General features: G+C 37.9%; 1 protein-coding gene across 1 annotated transcript; it reads left to right on the top strand.

Annotated features, from left to right (window-relative positions):
- Nucleotides 1–4,093: 4,093 nt before the first annotated feature.
- On the top strand, nucleotides 4,094–14,046 carry si:dkey-273o13.3 (filaggrin-2). Its single transcript, XM_048186638.1, has 8 exons — nucleotides 4,094–4,300; nucleotides 4,623–4,862; nucleotides 6,041–9,350; nucleotides 9,455–9,483; nucleotides 9,737–9,898; nucleotides 10,411–10,477; nucleotides 10,652–10,759; nucleotides 11,575–14,046. Exons 2-8 carry the CDS (start codon nucleotides 4,741–4,743, stop codon nucleotides 12,385–12,387), a joined length of 4,611 nt encoding a protein of 1,536 aa, XP_048042595.1. The 5' UTR covers nucleotides 4,094–4,300; nucleotides 4,623–4,740; the 3' UTR covers nucleotides 12,388–14,046.
- The last annotated feature ends 6,580 nt before the right edge of the window (nucleotides 14,047–20,626 follow it).

Raw genomic sequence — 20,626 nt, 5'->3', positions numbered from 1 at the left:
TCAAAAAGTGATTTTTTGAAAGTGATTTTCTGTAATTTAATTCAAAATGTAAAACCTAAATATATTCTAGATTTAGTACTTTTTTGTTTATATTTTGATGATTACAGCTTGCTGCTCATTAAAATCAAACAATCAGTATCTCAAATTATTAGAATATTTAATTTCAAGTTCTATTAAATTACCATTCTCAGTGAATAAATACTGGGTTTAGGTCAGTAATCCCAACAGCAGTCATGGGGAAGTCTGCTGACCTGACAGTTGTCCAGAAGACGATCATCAAGACCCTCTACAATGAGGGTAAGCCACAGAGGGTCATTGCTGAAAGAGCTGTTCGCAGAGTGCTGTGCCAAAGCATATTCATGGAAAGTTGACTGGAAGGAAAAAGTGTGGTAGGAAAAGGTGTACAAGTGAAAGGAATGACCGCAGGCTTGAGAAGATTGTCAGGCGAAGCCGATTTAAGAACTTAGGAGAGCTTCAAAAGGAGCTGACTGAAGCTGGAGTCAGTGCATCAAGAGCCACCACACACAGACGACTTCAGGAAATGGGCTACAACTGTCACATTCTACGTACCAAGCCACTTCTTAACCAAAGACAATGTCAGAAACGTCTTACCTGGGCTGAGGAGAAAAAGAACTGGACTGTTGCTCAGTGGTCCAAAGTCCTCTTTTCAGATGAAAGTACATTTTGTATTTCATTTTGAAATCAAGGTCCCAGAGTCTGGAGGAAAAGTGGAGAGGCACAGAGACCATGTTGCTTGAAGTCCAGTGTGAAGTTTCCACAGTGAGTGATGATTTGGGCTGCCATGTCATCTGCTGGTGTTGGTCCACTGTGTTTTCTTAAGTCCACAGTTAACGCAGCCATCAGGAAATTTTAGAGCACTTCGTGCTTCCTTCTGCTGACAAGCTTTATGGAAATGCTGATTTCATTTTCCAGAAGAATTTGGCACCTGCCCACACTGCCAAAGGTACCAAAAGCTGGTTCAATGGCCATGGTGTTACTGTGCTTGATTGGCCAGCAAACTCGCCTGACCTGAACCCCATAGAGAATCTATGGGGTATTGTCAAGAGGAAGATGAGAGACACCAGACCCAACAATGCAGATGACCTGAAGGCCGCTACCAAAGCAACCTGGGCTTCCATTACACCTGAGCAGTGCCACAGGCTAATCGCCTCCATGCCACGCCACATTGATGCAGTAATTCATGCAAAAGGAGGCCCAACCAAGTATTGAGTGCATAGAAATGAACACACTTTTCAGAAGCCTGACATTTCTGTTTAAAACATCCTTTTTTTATTGAACTTATGAAGTATTCTAATTTATTGAGATAGTGAATTGGTGGGTTTTTGTTAAATGTGAGCCAAAATCATCACAATTAAAAGAACCAAAGACTTAAAGTACTTCAGTCTGTGTGCATTGAATTTATTTAATACACGAGTTCCACAATTTGAGTTGAATTACTGAAATAAATGAACTTTTCCACAACATTCTAATTCATTGAGATGCACCTGTAGACTCGAAATAAAGTTTTATTGTGCAATTAAGAAACTGAACATGTGTGTCTCACTTTTGAACACGTTTAGTGTGAACTCTCTTAAAGGGTTAGTTCACCCAAAAATGAAAATTCTGTCATTAATTACTCACCTTCATGCCGTTCCACACCCGTAAGACTTTCGTTCATCTTCAGAACACAAATGAAGATATTTTTAATGAAATCTGATTGATTTCTGTCCCTGACAGCACTTTGACGCTTAAAAAAGTTCAATAAGAGATTGTAAAACGAATCCATATGAATTGAGCGGTTTAGTCCAAATTATCTGAAGAGACACGATGGCTTTATATGATGAACAAATTGAATTTAGACTTGTTCGCATATAAACATTCATCAACTCACACATCAGTTGTGGTAAACAGAAGCTCAAGCATGTTTGCTTGCCGTGTGAGAACCAATGAGGTTCATTCTCATGTTACGCAGCACGTTTGAGCTTCATCAAGAGGTTTGTTATCACGTACTCTATCAAGCAGGTTGATTTGAGCTTCTGTTTGTTCGCTGATCAGTGAATAATCAGTTTATATGTGAATATAAACCTAAAAGCCTAAATTAAATATGTTCATCATGTAGTGATCGAGTCTCTTCAAAAACAATTTGGACTAAACCTCTCAGTTCATATGCATTCGATCTCTTTATGAACTGTTTGAAGCATCAAAGTGGTAGTTGCATAGCTGTCTATGGAGAGACAGAAAGCTCTCAGATTTCATTCAAAATATCTTAATTTATGTTCCAAAGATGAACGAAAGTCTAATGGGTGTGGAACAACATGAGGGTGAGTAAATGATGACAGAATTTTCATTTTTGGGTGAACTAACCCTTTAACTGCACACTTCATGCCTGGGCTGTTAAGCAATGATGGGGTGAATATGTATCAACAAAGTATTATTTTATTTTTTTTTGTATTTATATTTTAATAGAGTAATGTAGCAATACTTTGTTTTAACTTAACGTTACAGAATTACATTGGAACAGATAAATCCAATCTGGCTGTACAGCACAGCAGTGCAACAGTAATCAATAAGGGGTGAATAGTTCCTGAAGACATGCTGGCAATGAAGTCACTGTCCTTGTGTGCATTCTGGTATTATATAATAAGAGGAAGTTGCTAGGAAATGATTGTCCCTGTCTGGCTTTTCATTCAGGGCATAGATGTGTTTGGGTCTGTGTCCATTTGTTTTTTTCTGAAGGTTAAATCTCATTGCAGTTTGACATTGATTATGATTGGGTGCCTGATCAGGGTTACACAATTTATCATTGATTGTCTCTAGCATGGAATGGAATGAACGAATAGGAAACACATCATGCCTGCAAATTCTGGAGATCTGCCCATACACTTATAATAGGAGTTTATGATGCTGGCTTATATTTAAGAAAATATATCTTGTAAATGTATTCCAGTAAAGTTTTATTTACAACTTTACTATATATATATATATATATATATATATATATATATATATATATATATATATATATATATATTTTTTTTTTTTTTACAGTGTATATTTGCATTAAAACGCAACCTATGTGCCTTATTTTAGCCCAAAGGTACAAAAGGTTGCACTATTTTAGGAATACAGTCTTAAAATAAATGACATTCTTAGACAATGTGCAGCAGTGTGTAAAAGCTTGTTATGGATGCTTGAGTCTATGAGGGTGATTTGCATGTTCTTTACCTGAAAAGCAACAAAACTCATGCAAAATGCATCACTTACTGTGAACAAATTTGTAAGTACTATATCAGTCTATATAATTTAAAGAGGAATTCCTTTTATTTATACAATGGCGGTCAGTAATATGAAATAGTGTTCAAATTATTCTCAGTAACATCTGTGATTGAATGTGTTATACATACTAAACTCTTGTGAAGTTATATATTCAGTTCTTTTTCTAAATATTATTTAGCTTCATCAATGTTTTTGACATTTATGACATCAGTGCAGTGATTATGATGTTTCACGGGGTTAAATGGTGGCATGGATGGTGAGGGCAAACGTGCTTGTGAACATGTGTTAGGATTAATGTTTTAAATTTAAATTGATTTTCAATGCTTCCATCCTCAGAATGAATCATCAGCTCTGTTGCATTAACATATGCATCAATAGTGATGACAGATACAAGCCCAGGCCTGAAGCAAAGCAAAACTATGAACCATAGTGCAATATATGTCAGGTTGCTAATTATTAATGTTACATTTAAATGACCTAACAACCATGTACAAGGTCAAATCAAAAGAAAAACAAAAACAAAACATATTTATAAATTATCTCTCAGGACCTAAAAAAATATAATTGAATATATCATGAAAGCAGCTTATTTCATCGGATGCCCCAATAATTAAACAAAAGTAGGCACTAGTGCCTATAATGGAAAATAATCTTCCCTTCACGAGTTATTTTAGCTTTGAACTGATGTTGTTGCCATTGCTGCACAAATTTGCCACAGGCACTTCAGACAATGAGATAGGAATTATTGACATCTGGTGCTCACACTGTGCTGATGGCTGCTGGAAAATCCTCCATGTCAAATAAAGGGGCTGGACGGACATGGATAGAAAAGTTGTGAAAATAGCAGAGCTCTCATCATCTCTCTCGAACCCTTCAAGCACGCAACATTTGTTTGGTGTGGCTTATAATTGGCATTTTTGTATTGCAGCTGTGCAGCTTTTTAAATTAATTGGTATTCCACAATATTTATTTTTCTTTGATCCCTTGAGGAAGTCTGGCTTCTTTTCTCTGTAACCATTTTACGGTAAGATAATACTTTTTTTTAATGTAAATTAATAAAATTAACAAGAGATATGATAGTACAGTTTTATTTGACTCTTTTAAGTACTTTAAAAATTCCTGTCTATTTGTCTTATAGATCAAGTATATTAACACTTGTTTAGATGATTTAAATGTAAATGCTTAAACCGTCAGTAATTTATTCAGATATTCTTATCGTTTTTATAGTTAGCCATGCTTTACCATGTGCACAACAATTGTCTTTTTGTAACTGACTATATATAATTTCACATTTTAAATTACACTACCACTATTATAACTACCATATCTATTATATATTCCCACAGAACTTTCCATTACGCTGAGAGGCAGAGGACGCTTTGTTGCTCGGGAATCAAGATAATTGCAACAGAACTATTCAATTTAATTCCATTATCTTTCTGAGAAGAAGCAAGAACATAGGCAATGGCTCTTCATCAGGTACATCACCATAGTCAGCATCCTCACCATCAGCGTCGACACTCATCTCATCGTCACCATCATCACGATCATGGTGCACACCTTCCAGAGGAACATGAAGATAAGAGGTGATAAATATATATTTACATGTATTTGTAATAAAAGACACTTTTGTACATTTATGTAATTTCAAAAACATTTATTTTTTTCATTTATGCATAAATATACATGAGCATAATGTATATACACATAGGGGTTGCATTTATCTTAAAGCACAACAGATAATGCAGATAAATGCAACATTAGAAACAATACAACATTTTTTTTCGTCCATGTCTACACCTGGTATTAAGATGCATTTTGGTCGATCGGATCACAAGTGGACGACGCTAAATACAGGTGTAAACGGGGTCTGAAGCGTTTTGAGCTTGTCCACTTTTGACCACTTTCAGAGGTAGTCGAAAAGGCATTTGGCCGGATTGCTTTCGTAGTGTAGACTCTCATGTGGTTGAATGCATTCGAACAGCCACAAAAAACCACCTACTCTTCACCTACTGACCTAAAGCATGAACGTTACGGGAAGCGTGCTAGCCAGACGGGATTTAAACTCTGTTGGCTAGAGATCCAAGTTTGGTTTGAAGACAAAAACCCATACATTTAAGAGTTTAATAAGAGTTTATAAGAGTTTCAGTTTTATTGTCATATGCATATTCGTACAGAGTACCACAGCAATGAAATACAATGTGCCTTAGCACTCTCTCAGCACCAGTCAATAAATAATATAAAATAAATGAGATAAAATAAAACTAATTTCAAACATACGCTCAAACCTCAGCCCTCCTTCCACTTACGCTAAGTGGAAGGAGGGGAGGGTCTATGGGCATTTACCCGCCCATAGACCCTCCCCTCAAAGAAATCAGGATGGAAGTGGTAGAAAGTGGACAAAAGAGATGGATTAAAACACCAGGTGTAAACGGGAATGTGTTTTCCTCATCTACTTGTGATTTGATCGACCAAAACACATCTTAATACCAGGTCTAAACAAGGCCAAAATGCAAGTACTCTCTCCTAAATGGTTAATGGGCATTGCTAAGCAGTTGCCGACTAGCCCAAGCCAAAAGAACCCACCATCAAGTCTTTATGTTATTCACAAAACATGGTTTTGGGTTATCATTCATGTATAAAGCACAAATGGTGTGGGATGAGTTTATACATATATAAGTCAAGAGTTTTGAATAAGTAGTAGGAAAAGTGATTCCTGCCTTAGTCAGAACCACTAATTATTTTTCTTCACTTTCATCTATAGTGCCTCAGATGGCAGCAGTGGTCATCTAATTCCTGAGCATTATAACCATCATCACTCCCAAACTAAAAGCCATCATCATCATCATCATCATCGTCATCATTATCCACAACATCAAGATAAACATCAAATACCGAAAAAGAAAACTCACTCTAAAGCTTCAGTGACTTCCTCAAACTCTTCTGGGTCTTCCTCTAGTTCCCTGTCAAAGACTTCATCAAGCTCATCCAGTTCTGATTCCTCTTCTTCTGATTCTTCTTCCTCCTCCAATTCCTCTTCATCCTCTTCCTCAAAATCATATTTTTCCAATTCTAGCTTTTCTTCCTCCTCATCCTCTGGTTCATGTTCTTCTTGGTCATCTGAAGCCAGTCTGGAAAATGCCCCTTTGCCTTCTGAGTCCAAGCGAGCAATTAAACGTCCACAGCACTCACAATCATGTATGGATATCAGCAGAGGACGAAGAGCCTTTGAGGATGATGAGGATGATGCAATGCCTTTATTGGAAGCTGATGTCCAAATGAAGATGTGTACAAGCATGGAAAAGAACTTGACCATCAAAGAAAAAAGTGGAGGGACTGCCAAGAAGGCAACGTATTCTCGAGAACAGAATGAAAAGGGAAATAAGGGACAACAACAGAATCATGCTAAAGCGGCTGCAAACATAAGAAAGACCAAGTCTATGGAAGTTCTGTCCAGGCGAGCGGATCATTCTGGTGGCTTGGATGAGAAAGAGCTGGAGAAAAGCAAACAAGAGGCCCATAAGAGCTTTGTGAAGGAGAAGATAAAGTTTTCTGCCTTTTTGAATGAAATCACAAGGCAGGTGCTAAGCCCATCAAGACTTACATCCCTTGGGGTAACAAATGTTCATAGGCCCTCAAGCCCTGGGCAGATTTCAACATCTTCAAAGGCATTGTCCCCAAAGCCTGAACATAAAAGAGAAAAGAAGTCAAAAATTACCAGAAGCCGGCCAGGAAGCAGTGCCAGCTCCATAACATCAACTTCTCATTCCCATGTCAGCAAACTCTCGCACTCCAGTAAGCATTCTCACTCAAGTAAGCACTCCCATTCCAAACGGCACTCATATTCAAGCAAGACCTCCAGCTCCAACAAGCATCCTTATTCTGAAAGGGACCTCATCAATCAACAACAGCATCAGGCTGTTCCCAGGCGTCGCCACGACAGTGCAAGAAGTGATACAAGCAATACTAGCTCTTCCTCAAAAGGTCTTTCTTCTGGGACTGAACGTAGCCACAAAAGTCAGAAGAAGCACCAAATTGCCCCCAAAGAGCAACATTTCAAATCATCGAATCATAGAAATTCACACCACAAATCTTCTTTATCACATCACCATCACAATGAAGATTATCATAGCCCTCCTTCATGTCCTTGTTCTCCAGAATCAGAAAACCGCCATCATCATTCCCATCAAGAATCTCATCACCATCATTCCCATCCAGAATCTCATCACCATCATTCCCATCCAGAATCTCATCACCATCATTCCCATCCAGAATCCCATCACCATCATTCCCATCCAGAATCTCATCACCATCATGCCCACCCAGAATCCCATCACCATCATCACCATCATTCCCATCCAGAATCCCATCACCATCATGCGCATCCAGAATCTCATCACCATCATGCCCATCCAGAATCCCATCACCATCATGCCCATCCAGAATCTCATCACCATCATTCCCATCCAGAATCTCATCACCATCCTGCTCATCCAGAATCTCATCACCATCATGCCCATCCAGAATCTCATCACCATCATTCCCATCCAGAATCTCATCACCATCATGCCCATGCAGAATCTCATCACCATCATTCCCATCCAGAATCTCATCACCATCCTGCTCATCCAGAATCTCATCACCATCATGACCATCCAGAATCTCATCACCATCATGACCATTCAGAATCTCATCACCATCATGCCCATCCAGAATCTCATCACCATCATGACCATCCAGAATCTCATCACCATCATGCCCATCCAGAATCTCATCACCATCATTCACCATCGTCATCTCATCACCACCATGGAACTAATCGTAACCCATCACCACACGACCATTCTCCTCCATCAGATTCCCATCATCATTCACCCTCTCCATCACATCACCATCATGGAGCTCACCGCAGCCCAACACACTCTACTAAGTCAGGGACTCACCATCAACTTCCCCATCCAGAAGCTCATCCTTCTCACAAAGAATTACACCACCATCAACATTCACCATCACCACCACATCACAACCATGGAAGTCACAGCACCTCAGAACCTTCCCACCATCATTCCCATTCAAAATCTCACCACAATTATTCTCCTCCTCTCCACCACCATGGAGAGCATGGTAGTACATCTCATCTTTCTACTGACTCAGAAACTCATCACCAGTCTGATGTGAAACCGCAACACCATCATACTGACTATGATTCTTCTCATCCCAAATCTCACCATCACCATCATCATTCCCATCCTAATCACTCATCCAACACCATCCAACACCATCACACATCAGTTTCAGAACCGCAGCACCATCATTCCCACGATGATTCTCATACTGAAACTCGCCAACACTCTCATTCTCATGATGCATCCCCTACGTTGGAACACCATTATCATTCTTCTCATACTGACTCTCACCATAGTCCTCATCATCATCACCATCACTTATCTGACAATTATTCAAAAGACCCTGCTCACTCTAATTCAGCCCATCATTATGAAAATCATCCTATCGCACATTCAGAATCCCAAGATCACAGCTCATCACATTCTAAAGAACACCTTTCCCATTTAGAATTCCACCCCCACAGTGATCATGATCCTAAGGAATCTCACCCACTCCATTTCCACTCGGGAAATCTTGATAAATCCCCTGTTGAATCGGAGCATTACCATCACCACAAACCTCAAGAATTCCACCATTATCCCCATCACCATTCCGATCCAGAGTCTAACCATCCTCAACATCACGAGCATTCAGAATCTCATCATCATTCCCAACCAGAATCCCACCATCATCATTCCCAAGATCACCATCATTACCACGACAGCCCAGAATTGCAAAATCAGCATTCCCATACAGCACATCACCACTTTCATTCTGAATCGAACCACTATCATTCCCAATTCAAGGAGGATCATCACAATGATGATCACCCAAGCCATCTTCGCCACTCTCCAGTTGGCCAGCGGTCCACTTCTCCTCATTCTAACAAGTCAGATTCATCCGCTAGCTCCACTATGCAGGATGACCAATCCACAGTGAGCTACCAAGAGTCATCCTCATTCCCAAAAGTGAGTATTCTTTCTTAAGTGTTAGAATAGAATGAAAATAAACATATTTTATATCATTTGTTGTTGGGATTTCCACATTTGCAACTGCTTTCATCTTTGCGTAGGAAAAGGAAGCTGAATTGGAGAGATTAATGTGAGTCCTTTGTTTACTTTTGCATTCTTTTTTGTGTGCTGCCTGCTTAACTACCAACTGCCTTAACTTTGGGTCTGGAAATGGCTTTTCAGCTTTTTCAAGATGGTAGTGAAACAGTTTGCTTTAAGACACACTCAGATATAAATAGCATGCCATCACTCATAGAAGCTCTGTTTGTCTTACAGTCTATACGTGATTGTTTTCATGGAGGCGTGTGTGCTTGATGGACTGTCTGTCTGTTGATTCAATCTAGGATATTACAGGAGCAGAATGAGGTTCTCCACCACAGCTTGCTGCAGACCACTGTGCGGATGGAATGTATGGGAGCAGAGTTCAAAACTGGGCACCAGCTCCTTGAATCTGAGTTACAAAGAACTCGCATAGAGCTAAACAGCTTATTGGAGCGGTTCACAAGGTGAGACACAAGACTAAATGGTACTGTGCTTTATAGAACATTCTATTCTATTCTATTCTATTCTATTCTATTCTATTCTATTCTATTCTATTCTATTCTATTGGATTAAAGTATAATACATGCACATAAACTGTTTTTAGTGTGATTTCAGCTAAAACTGTCAGCTTTAGTTAAAAAAGTCAGGGTTTGTGGTCTGGCGGTCTCTAAAATAAGAGGGAAATGATAGGAGAATAACATTGATGTAGAAGCACCTAACCCTGGTTATTTGAAGGGATAGTTCACCCAAATGTAAATTCTGTCATCACCCTCAAGTTGTTCCAAACCTGTATGAATTTCTTTCTACTGCTGTACACAAAAGAAGATATTTTGAAGAGTATGGGTAACCAAACAGTTGAAGGGCCCCATTGACTTCCATATTATGGAAAAAAAGATGTACTTAGGTCTCACTTACAGTTCTTTTAAAGTATATTCTTTTAAATTATATTAGGGTAAATGTCTTTCTCTTTCATCAGACTTCAGGACAACTACTCTTGTACACAACAAACCAATCACCTTCTGGAGAAAAAACTGCATTGTGTGGTAAAGCCCAATTTAATTCTTCAATCTTAGTTAGTAGTTCCACCTAAAGAATTAAGCACATTGGTTTTAATTGATTCAAAATCTCATTATATCAATAAACCAACACTTTCAAATTCAAAACAAATTGTATTTGTTTCAAATTTGCCTTTATTGTTTCTTGTTACTTCAATTTAGGCACAGAATATGGATGGAGAGCGTGAGCGACTGAACCAGCGAATCTCCGAGCTCACAGACCAACTGCATGCAGCAAAAACGACCATCCAAAGTCTAGAAACCATTAATGTGAGAGTTTGATTTGGTTATTTTTTTAATTAGTAATGTTTATATTTGCATGCTATATGTCCAGCACCAGTGTCATATCCCTATTTATGTAGATGTTCGAGTCACATAGGGCTGTTAGATTCCGAAATTTTTTGAAAAAATCTTCGATTCCAATATCTGGTTCTGGAATCGACTCAGGAACTGATTCCCCAATGTTTATTATTTTCAGCATCTATTTTCTCTTCATGTAGGCCAGAGCGGAGCTTGAAACCTTCAATTGTGGACAACAGAATAAGCCAGTTTTATGTACTAGACACCTAGAACAAATACGCATTTGAACATCAATGTCTGTATTGTATGTTTGATGTCATACAATATTGTATGTCAAAGATTTAGGCTTATCAATATTTGTCAGTTGTATGCTCTTCGACATGCAGGATCACAGAATGAAACAGTGACAACAAACCTCATTAACTTAAGTGACTGAAATGTAATAATCGAGATGTTAGAAATACATATGTGAAGATGACGTAAAAGAATGGCTGCACCGATTCATTGAAATGAACTGATTCATGGAAATGAATGGGACTTGACCAAGAGGTGAATGAATGATTAACACCTTTGAACTGAAAAAAGGCTATTAAAAAGGAGTTGATTCCCTTTGATGGAATCAGTTCCATACTTTAGAAACGATTCTCGATTCTCACCTTAATTCTTTTTTAAATCGATTCCCAGCCTTACCATTATATTACATAAATTCTTATGTACAATAATTAGTTCATGCTTATTCCAAATATGCCTCTAATCAGAATGAGTTTGCCTAATTTTTACTATAGGTGACATCAATGCTACAGGATGCCCTGGTGAAACATTTGAAGTCTGACGATCCCATAACTCCACTTCCAGTCGCACCACCTCCAGCTCAGTTCATGGATAGTGACCGTTACGACAAAGTCTCCATGCATGCCGATGAACAATCGTTGGGAACACTCCCAGAGGAGGAGGAATCTGATTGGTCAGAAATGGGAGAGGAGGCACACAACTGCGTCCTGAGGGGTTCACAGGGAAATCATGGAAACGCGTCGTATTACCAATGGCAGCAGAGGCAAGGCTGTTGGGAGGGGATGAACCAATATTCAAAGGGAATTGTGGATACGGAGAGCGAATCTGGGGGTGAGGAAAGCAAATATCATCAACCTCCTCATGTCCTGCAGATACCACATCTTAAGTTCACAGTTCACCCCGAAACATTACCGATTCCTGTCGAGGATGTCAGCTTGGCCCGCTTCAAGCAGAGTCCTGATGATCCAGATTGCGATGGCTACCAGATCACAGAGGTACGTAATCTGGGCTCTCCCATTCGTGTACTCTCTGCTAGTCTGGAAGAGATCCACTCCATAGGGCTCCTGAAGCAGCAAGACCAGCAGCAGGATCATCATGGCATGCTGAGGAGCAATAAATCCATGATGGACCTCCACCAATCACAAGTTGGCACCAGGCAAGTGTTGTACGAGGATGAGATGGTCTGTAATTGGAGAGAAGCGAATAGCCATGGTACTGGAGATGATATAAATGGGATGATTGGTCTGGAGTCTGCTCAAAAAATGCTCAACCACTTTATTCATGATGGAGAGAGTACACACTTGTGATTAAAGGGACATTTTAGAATGATGAATACTTATTATGCATTTTATGTTATAGTACTTATATTTGTGATGAAGTACAGGTTAGTCACTTTGACAATATATTTAATGTTTAATTCAAAAGAAAAGTTGAATTAAATGGTAAAAAGTTGGACTTTAGGTTGAGATTTAGTGAAGTCTTAAAGGCACTATATGTAGAATTCAGAAACCCTTCTTATTAGCAACACCGGTGGCCATTAAGTGAACTGCAGCCAGCAACTTATTGCTCACACTCGTGCACACGTAATGTACAAAAGACAGGATATACTCACGACTAAGTTCTTTTTCGTTCTTCGCTTCGAAGATAAAGAACTTGGACATACTTTTGCAGTGATATACTGTTAACAAACATCCAGATGCCGTCCACACAGCCGAGAGCGACGTTTAGATGAATATGTAAATATGTGCTTTCCTCTCAATAACGAAATAAACACACAACAAAAATGACAGTTGTGAGAAAACAGCAATTAAGAAAGATATGTTTGCACCAGCTCTTCAATTCATCAACAGATTAAGTATTTAAAATTACACTGTTATGATTGATTATAATAAAGTATATTTGAGACTATAGACTATATAGCTCTGGCTATGTGAGCCTATAGTTCAGTTTGAATTAATCCCTTTTCTTTGCATAACACATTGACATTACAGTACACAATGGCTTTTTCGGCATTATTCTGAACATTGTATAAGCATTCGTTTCGTATGTCATAGAATAGAAGATAGGCTCTCTAAATGTCGTAGCAAGCGTAAACGTCAAATTCTTTCGATTTTCCAGGCGAAAACATCCCGAGTCCTTCACATAAAAATCAGTCTAGGCTTTCATAGGCAACCTAGGAAGTCGGGGAAGGTCTCGTTTTTTAATTCCGTTACAAGCTCTTCACTTGGCAATATAAAAAGCGATTGATACGTCATGGTTTTGGGCTACTGTATATAAAATCTTGCTAATAGTAAATGTAGCAAATTAATGCTGGTTGATGTTTATTGCTAATTAATGTACTAAAGATTACAGCAATAAGAGAAAAGAAAAATAGATGGGTGAACTTGACTTTCAGCCTCACTTCCCATGCAGCAGATGGTGGCTTAAATAAATATGAGGATCATCTGCGCACTCACATTCAGGTCTGCTTGCATTCTTTTCAGCCCTAATTAATTCCTGATGGATAAAATCAAGTCCCTGCCTTTTCCCCCCTGAACATCCAGTTTCAGTAGCAATAATATCTCATTAGAGAAGTGAATGCTATTTCATCATGACTTTAAATATTGTTTGTTTAGTTTAAGATCATAGTAAAAGATATTTCACCACTGAAAGATCCGCATTGATCTGATTTTCCATCTTGATTTTCTCTTTTGTTGACGTATTCGCCTGCAGAAAGCCCTTGACCCCCTAAAGATCTTGAAGCCACGAGATGATATTTCATTGTTTTCTTGATTCTAGTCAGACATATATTTCTTAAACCTGCTCAGTAGATATTCATATTTGTTCAATATTAATTTGCATTTTTAATGTTTTGTTTGAGTGCATGTGCTTATGCATTTGTAATTCTTCTAGTACTCTTACTTCTAAAGCTTTATTTGTGTATGATAACCATGGCAGGAACTTGAAGAGGTATAAATAGGTAAAAACATTGATTGATTAAAGAAGGAGAGAATAAGGAGTGAAACAGGGAGTCGTCTCTTTAAGACTACTTCACATACAGTTTTTTTTTAAAGCAAAAGGTTAAATGAAAAACATTTTCCATGCAATATTTTTCATTCCTTATGTTTTTCCATTAGAAAAATGAAACATATATTCAAAAAGTAATACATGTCTGTATCGTTTATGTGTATGACAATATAATAGAACATTAAATAATAAGAACATTGTATTAGTTTTGAAATACTCCTGGTGTTGCAGGATGTTGCAAAAATGTCATTTTAATGTCATTTCTTAGTGTTGAAATAGGGGTATGAAACGGCACACCAGCTTCTGTATAATGCATCTTCCTACAGTACATTGCTTTTCTGTTGCACTTTAATGTCTATAATTATTTGCTTGATGATATAAATAAATGAAAGTAGCACAAATATTAGTGTTGGAAGCCCCTTATATTAATTTCAGTGTGCATTGTATGTATTTTTATTAAATAATTTACATACAATTGCACCTGAATAACTAAAAACCTGACAATTACAGAGAAGAATAAATCCATAAATTTTATATATATATATATATATATATATATATATATATATATATATATATATATATATAGTTTTGGTTGGTTCTAGTTAGTTAACTAATTAATTTAAGAATTAAGCTGGAAATAGATAAGAATTAAAGAAGTGAAATGAAATCAAAAGCCATTGACATCTCAGCAAATTTCAAGAACAGTTATTTTACATCCATGTTAACACCTCTGTAAAACGTTTCAATTAGGTCTCATTTACTAACATTAGTTAATGCATTAACTAACATAAAATAACAATGAGTATATATATAAGCCTAAATCTTATTATATTTCCTTTGTTAATGTTAATAAAGTTCACAGTGCATTAACTAATGTTTACAGATACAACTTTAAAAATTGAATTAGTAAATTTTGAAATTAACATTAGCTAAGATTAATAAATGCTTTAAGGTGCCCTAGATTCAAATATAGAATTTACCTCAGCATAGTTAAATAACAAGTTCAGTACATGGAAATGACATACAGTGAGTCTCAAACAGCATTGTTTCCTCCTTCTTATATAAATTTAATTTGTTTAAAAGACCTCCAAAGAATAGTAGTTTCTCAACATAACCATGACTGTTACATAACAGTCGGGATCATTAATATGTACGCCCCCAATATTTGCATATGCCAGCCCATGTTCAAGGCATTACACAAGGGCAGCCAGTATTAACGTCTGGATCTGTGCACAGCTGAATCATCAGACTAGGTAAGCAAGCAAGGACAACAGTGAAAAATGGCAGATGGAGCGATAATAACTAACATGATCCATGATAACATAATATTTTTAGTGGTGTTTGTAAATTGTCTTTCTAAATGTTTTGTTAGCATGTTGCTAATGTACTGTTAAATGTGGTTAAAGTTACCATAGTTTCTTACTGTATTCACGTAGACAAGACTGTCGTTATTTTCATTATTAAACACTTGCAGTCTGTATAATTCATAAACACAACTTCATTCTTTATAAATCTCTCCAACAGTGTGTAATGTTAGCTTTAGCCACGGAGCACCATCAAACTCATTCAGAATCAAATGTAAACATCCAAATAAATACTGTACTTACGCGATTAGACATGTTGCATGACGAACACTTTGTAAAGATCCATTTTGAGGGTTATATTAGCTGTGTGAACTTTTTTTATGTTGTTTAAGGCAAGCGCAAGCTCTTGGGGTGTGGAGCACGAGAAATAAAGGGGCCGCACACCCTGAATCGGCGCATTTATAACGATACCCCAAAATAGGCAGTTAAAAAAATTAATAAAAAAAAAACTATGGGGTATTTTGAGCTGAAACTTCCCAGACACATTCAGGGGACACCTTAGACTTATATTTCTTAAATCTTTCTTTTTAAAAACATGTTCTTTGGCACCTTTATAAGTATTGTTCACTGTTAGTTTATGGCTTAATGGGTAGCACTGTCACCTCACTGTAAGAAGGTCCCCGGTTCGATTCCCGGCTGTGCTCACAGTTTGCATGTTTTCTCGCCGTGTCAGTGTGTACTTCCTCCGGGTCCTCTGGTTCCCCCCCCACAGAACAAACACATGCAGGATAGGTGAATTGGAGAGACTAAAATTGCCTGTAGGTGTGAATGTGAGTGTGTGTGGTGTGTGATCCCTGCGATGTACTGGCCCCCTGTCCAGGGTGTTTCAACTATATATCTAGTTCAGTCATGAAACTCTAGAGATCACAGGCTGATAGGTCCTTTACATGCAATCTGCAAGCAATCATATCGTTACCACATGACACAAGCTGATTGGCCTCTGATGATCCTACAGCCAGTGAGATTGCTTGCTCAAAATTTAAATAGTCTGGTTCATCGTTTGCTGTAAGCATCAAGGGTTTCTCCGAAAGCCTCCACCTCCCCCAGCTCCACCTGTCTAGATCTGCTATAGAATTTGTGTATGTCTATTTATCCAGCAGCAGAATATCTTATATGCTCACAGCAGCATGTCTGTGTATCTGTTATCAGTAGCAAGTCTATACTTGCTCTGCAGCAGCAGCAACAATAATCAACAGCAGCATAGCAGATCTATTCTGCCAAGACTGATTACATTAAAGGTGCCATCGAACGTTTTTTTACAAGATGTAATATAAGTCTAAGGTGTCCCCTGAATGTGTCTGTGAAGTTTCAGCTCAAAATACCCCATAGATTTTTTTTTAATTCATTTTTTTAACTGCCTATTTTGGGGCATCATTAACTATGCGCCGATTCAGGCTGCAGCCCCTTTAAATCTCGCGCTCCCTGCTCCCCCGAGCTCTCGACTCTATCATTGCATAAACAAAGTTCACACAGCTAATATAACCCTCAAAATGGATCTTTACAAGATGTTCGTCATGCATGCTGCATGCATACATTGGATTATGTGAGTATAGTATTTATTTGGATGTTTACATTTGATTCTGAATGAGTTCCCACATAGCAAACAGACTTGGCCCAAATGTGGCCTCATAATGGCCTCATAATGGCACTGCTGGCGTGTTGCCGGCACTGGCATGCATCATGTCAGCCAACCGTGGGCCAAAAAGCTGATTCACTGCCCCTTGAACTTGAGAACCCAGATATGAGGATTGACGCGACCGGGGTGAGATAGACCGGCCTGCGGGATGTCCGAGGCGCGGTGCTTCCTGTCCAGTGTGCGGAACAATGTAGCCCACTGTTGTTAAAAAAGCACAGCAAAATCAGCAACAGTAATTGACTTTTTTAACTGAAAGTGATTCAAAGGTTGTACAATCAGATTTAATTATATCTAAATCTAATCTCTGACTTTGATAATCAGGATAGGTCTATGTCTGATATTTTTGTTTTAGCTAGTAGACATTCTTAAAACAATAAGAAAGCAATTTGTTATTTCGTAAGCATTTTGCATCAGTCATGTAGAATCAAATCTGGAATAATCATTGTGTCACATAAACAAAGACATGTTTTTGGTATTTGTAGGAGGTCATTGTTAGTTTACATTAACCTATGCAATAAGTAACTGTTTAAGACAGACCAGTACATTTTGAAATTAAATGCACTTTTTTTGAGGTGGAAATAAGATGTTATGCTTTGAATGCGTTACATTATTACAGTATTACATTATTGGTTACTCTGTTTACACCACAGTTTCCATATCTCAACATTTTTAAGGTTTTTGTTTGCTAAAATGGTCTTATTTGTCATAATACTGTTGTCAAACTCTGACAAGCCAGTTAGTCATTCAATAGTGCCATATTATTGGCAATCATTTCCTGTCAAAAAACACCAAAGCAACCTTATTTTTCATTTGTTACCTACATTTATTTACAGTAGATGGATGAATGTTTGTATATGTATTTATTAATTTTGTATTATTATTTTGTCTTTTAGCTGCTGTGAGGAAAAAATTGTCTGACACCACCCCAGACAGTAACATAGTGTGGCCCAGATCCGGCCAACATTTGGTACATGTGGTTTACACGTGGACCAGATGTGGGCCGCATCTGGCCCGACACTATGTTGCTGTCAGGGACAAGACTAATAGTCTGCTGGAATAAGGAGAGAGCACTTGTGGAGAAATGAGGGGCTGCAGAGCTGTACTTCACTTCCTGAGGACAGTCCTAAATAGGATCACGTTCTCCCTCACACATACAAACATTCTGATGTGTAAATTTGTTTTAAGTATTTTTTTTTTTTTTTAATTTGCTCTATATTTGTTGAGAGTAAAATTACATTATAATATCTTTACATTTCAGTGCTAGAGTCATTCATATATTCATGAGGTGGTAATATGATATGCTTTGATTGTACTAAATAAAATAGCCTTCACACAGTTACACAATTCTGAATGTGGTTATTATTATTATTATTATTATTATTGGCTTGTGCAATATTGTTAAATAAACTAATTTTGAGAATTGAATTTTCTTGTGACTCATTTGTTCACATGGTTTGGGTAAGATTAGGCTAGGTTATGGCTCATTTTTGGGGTTTCTGGTTAAAGGGTGGTGGTGATATGGTTAACATATGGCTGAGAATTGGTACCAATAATAAAACCTGTATTGGCCCACTTCAGGGCCAGTTAAGGGTGATTAACTGGCTGATATTCGGGCAGGTTATGGCCCATGTGTGACCCCTGTCTTTAATCCAGTTCTGGGCCACTTCAGGGCCATCATTCTTTGCGGTACTTGGGCCGAGGGAAACGTGATCGTGTGGCCCAGAGCTGGGCCAGAAAACATTTGCTATGTGGGTTTGATAGTGCTCCATGGCTAACGGCTAATGCTACATTGTTGGAGAGATTTATAAAGAATGAAGTTGTGTTTATGAATTATACAGACTGTAAGTGTTTAATAATGAAAATAACGACGGCTCTCTTGTCTCCGTGAATATGGTAATAAACAATGGTAACTTTAACCACATTTAACAGTACATTAGCAACATGCTAACGAAACATTTAGAAAGACAGTTTACAAATATCACTAAAAATATCATGATATCATGGATCATGAACAGCTATTATTGCTCCATCTGCATTTTTCGCTATTGTTCTTGCTTGCTTACCTAGCCTGATGATTCAGCTGTGCACAGATCCAGACGTCCTGCCCTTGTCTAATGCCTTGAACATGAGCTGGCATATGCAAATATTGGGGGCGTACATATTAATGATCCCGACTGTTACGTAACAGTCGGTGTTATGTTGAGATTCACCTGTTCTTCTGAGGTCTTTTAAACAAATGAGATTTATATAAGAAGGAGGAAACAATGTTTGAGTTTGAGACTCACTGTATGTCATTTCCATGTACTGAACTCTTGTTATTTAACTATGCCAAGGTAAATTCAATTTTAACATTGCCATAGGCTATTCAATAACAAGCCAAAACTGTTCCTAGAGTTGTCATGATTGAAATATTTTTATTGTAAAAAACGTTCCTAATGTTCTCATAAAAGTTTTTGAATCCTTTATTTTTATTTTTTAAAGGGAAGTGAAGTTCATTGATGCATAACGTCCTGCCATCCTTCCCACACATGGGTTAGGCAGAGCAGAACTTTAATGTGTCAATTATGTCCATATTGCAGTTTCATTGCAACTTCAAAAGGCTCTATATGATACCAGATGAGGAATAAGGGTCTTATCTAGCAAAATGATCGGTCATATTCTGCAAAAAAAAAAAAATTATATACTTTTTAACCACAAATGCTCATCTTGCACTAGCTCTGCAATGCGCCACCATTACGTAATCACGTTGGAAAGGTCACACGTGAGACGTGACGTAGGTGGAAGTACCGCGGTAGAGCGAAAAACTCCAACTTCAAAATCGTCCGATATCGTTGTTTTACCTTTTTTTGTAAAGGGCGTTTGACTTAGTCTTTGCATGTTCACTTTGTAAACACTTGCTCGGTACTTCCGCCTACGTCACGCATGACCTTTCCAATGTGATTACGTAATTTGTGGCGTATCACAGAGCTATAGTGCAAGATGTGCAATTTTGGTTAAAAAGCATTGTTTTCCTAGGTAAGACCTTTATTCCTTGGCTGGGATCATGTAGAGCCCTTTGAAGCTGTACTGAAACTGCAATTTGGACCTTCAACCCGTTGGTAACTGTTGAAATCCACTATATGGAGAAAAATTCAAGAAAGTTTTCCTCAAAAACCTTAATTTCTTTTCTTCGTGAAGAAAGAAAGACAAACATCTTGGATGACGTGGTGGTGAGTAAATTATCAGGAAATTCTGAAGTGAACTAATCCTTTACACACAAGAACAGGATCTGCCCTTTCATTTACATGAGCAAAATTTTAAAATCAATGAGTTGTTTGAGAAGGGTCAAGTTGGTGCAGGGATTATGGCTGTTCTCATGGCCGGCTACACTCACTTCTGAACCAAGAGACATTCTAGAACTAGTCTGAACTTTGGTCCTAATAATTTCTAAAGTCTACAAAATGCAGCACTGCATGTAGTCTAAATCTAACAAATATCAACTTCAAAGACAGCTTTAAACACAATGGCTGCCATCTTTCTTCCTGGCTGGCAATCATA

Source organism: Megalobrama amblycephala, linkage group LG4, assembly GCF_018812025.1.
Source record: "Megalobrama amblycephala isolate DHTTF-2021 linkage group LG4, ASM1881202v1, whole genome shotgun sequence".
NCBI classification, from domain to species: Eukaryota; Metazoa; Chordata; class Actinopteri; order Cypriniformes; family Xenocyprididae; genus Megalobrama; species Megalobrama amblycephala.
This window is presented reverse-complemented; position numbering and strand designations above follow the sequence as displayed.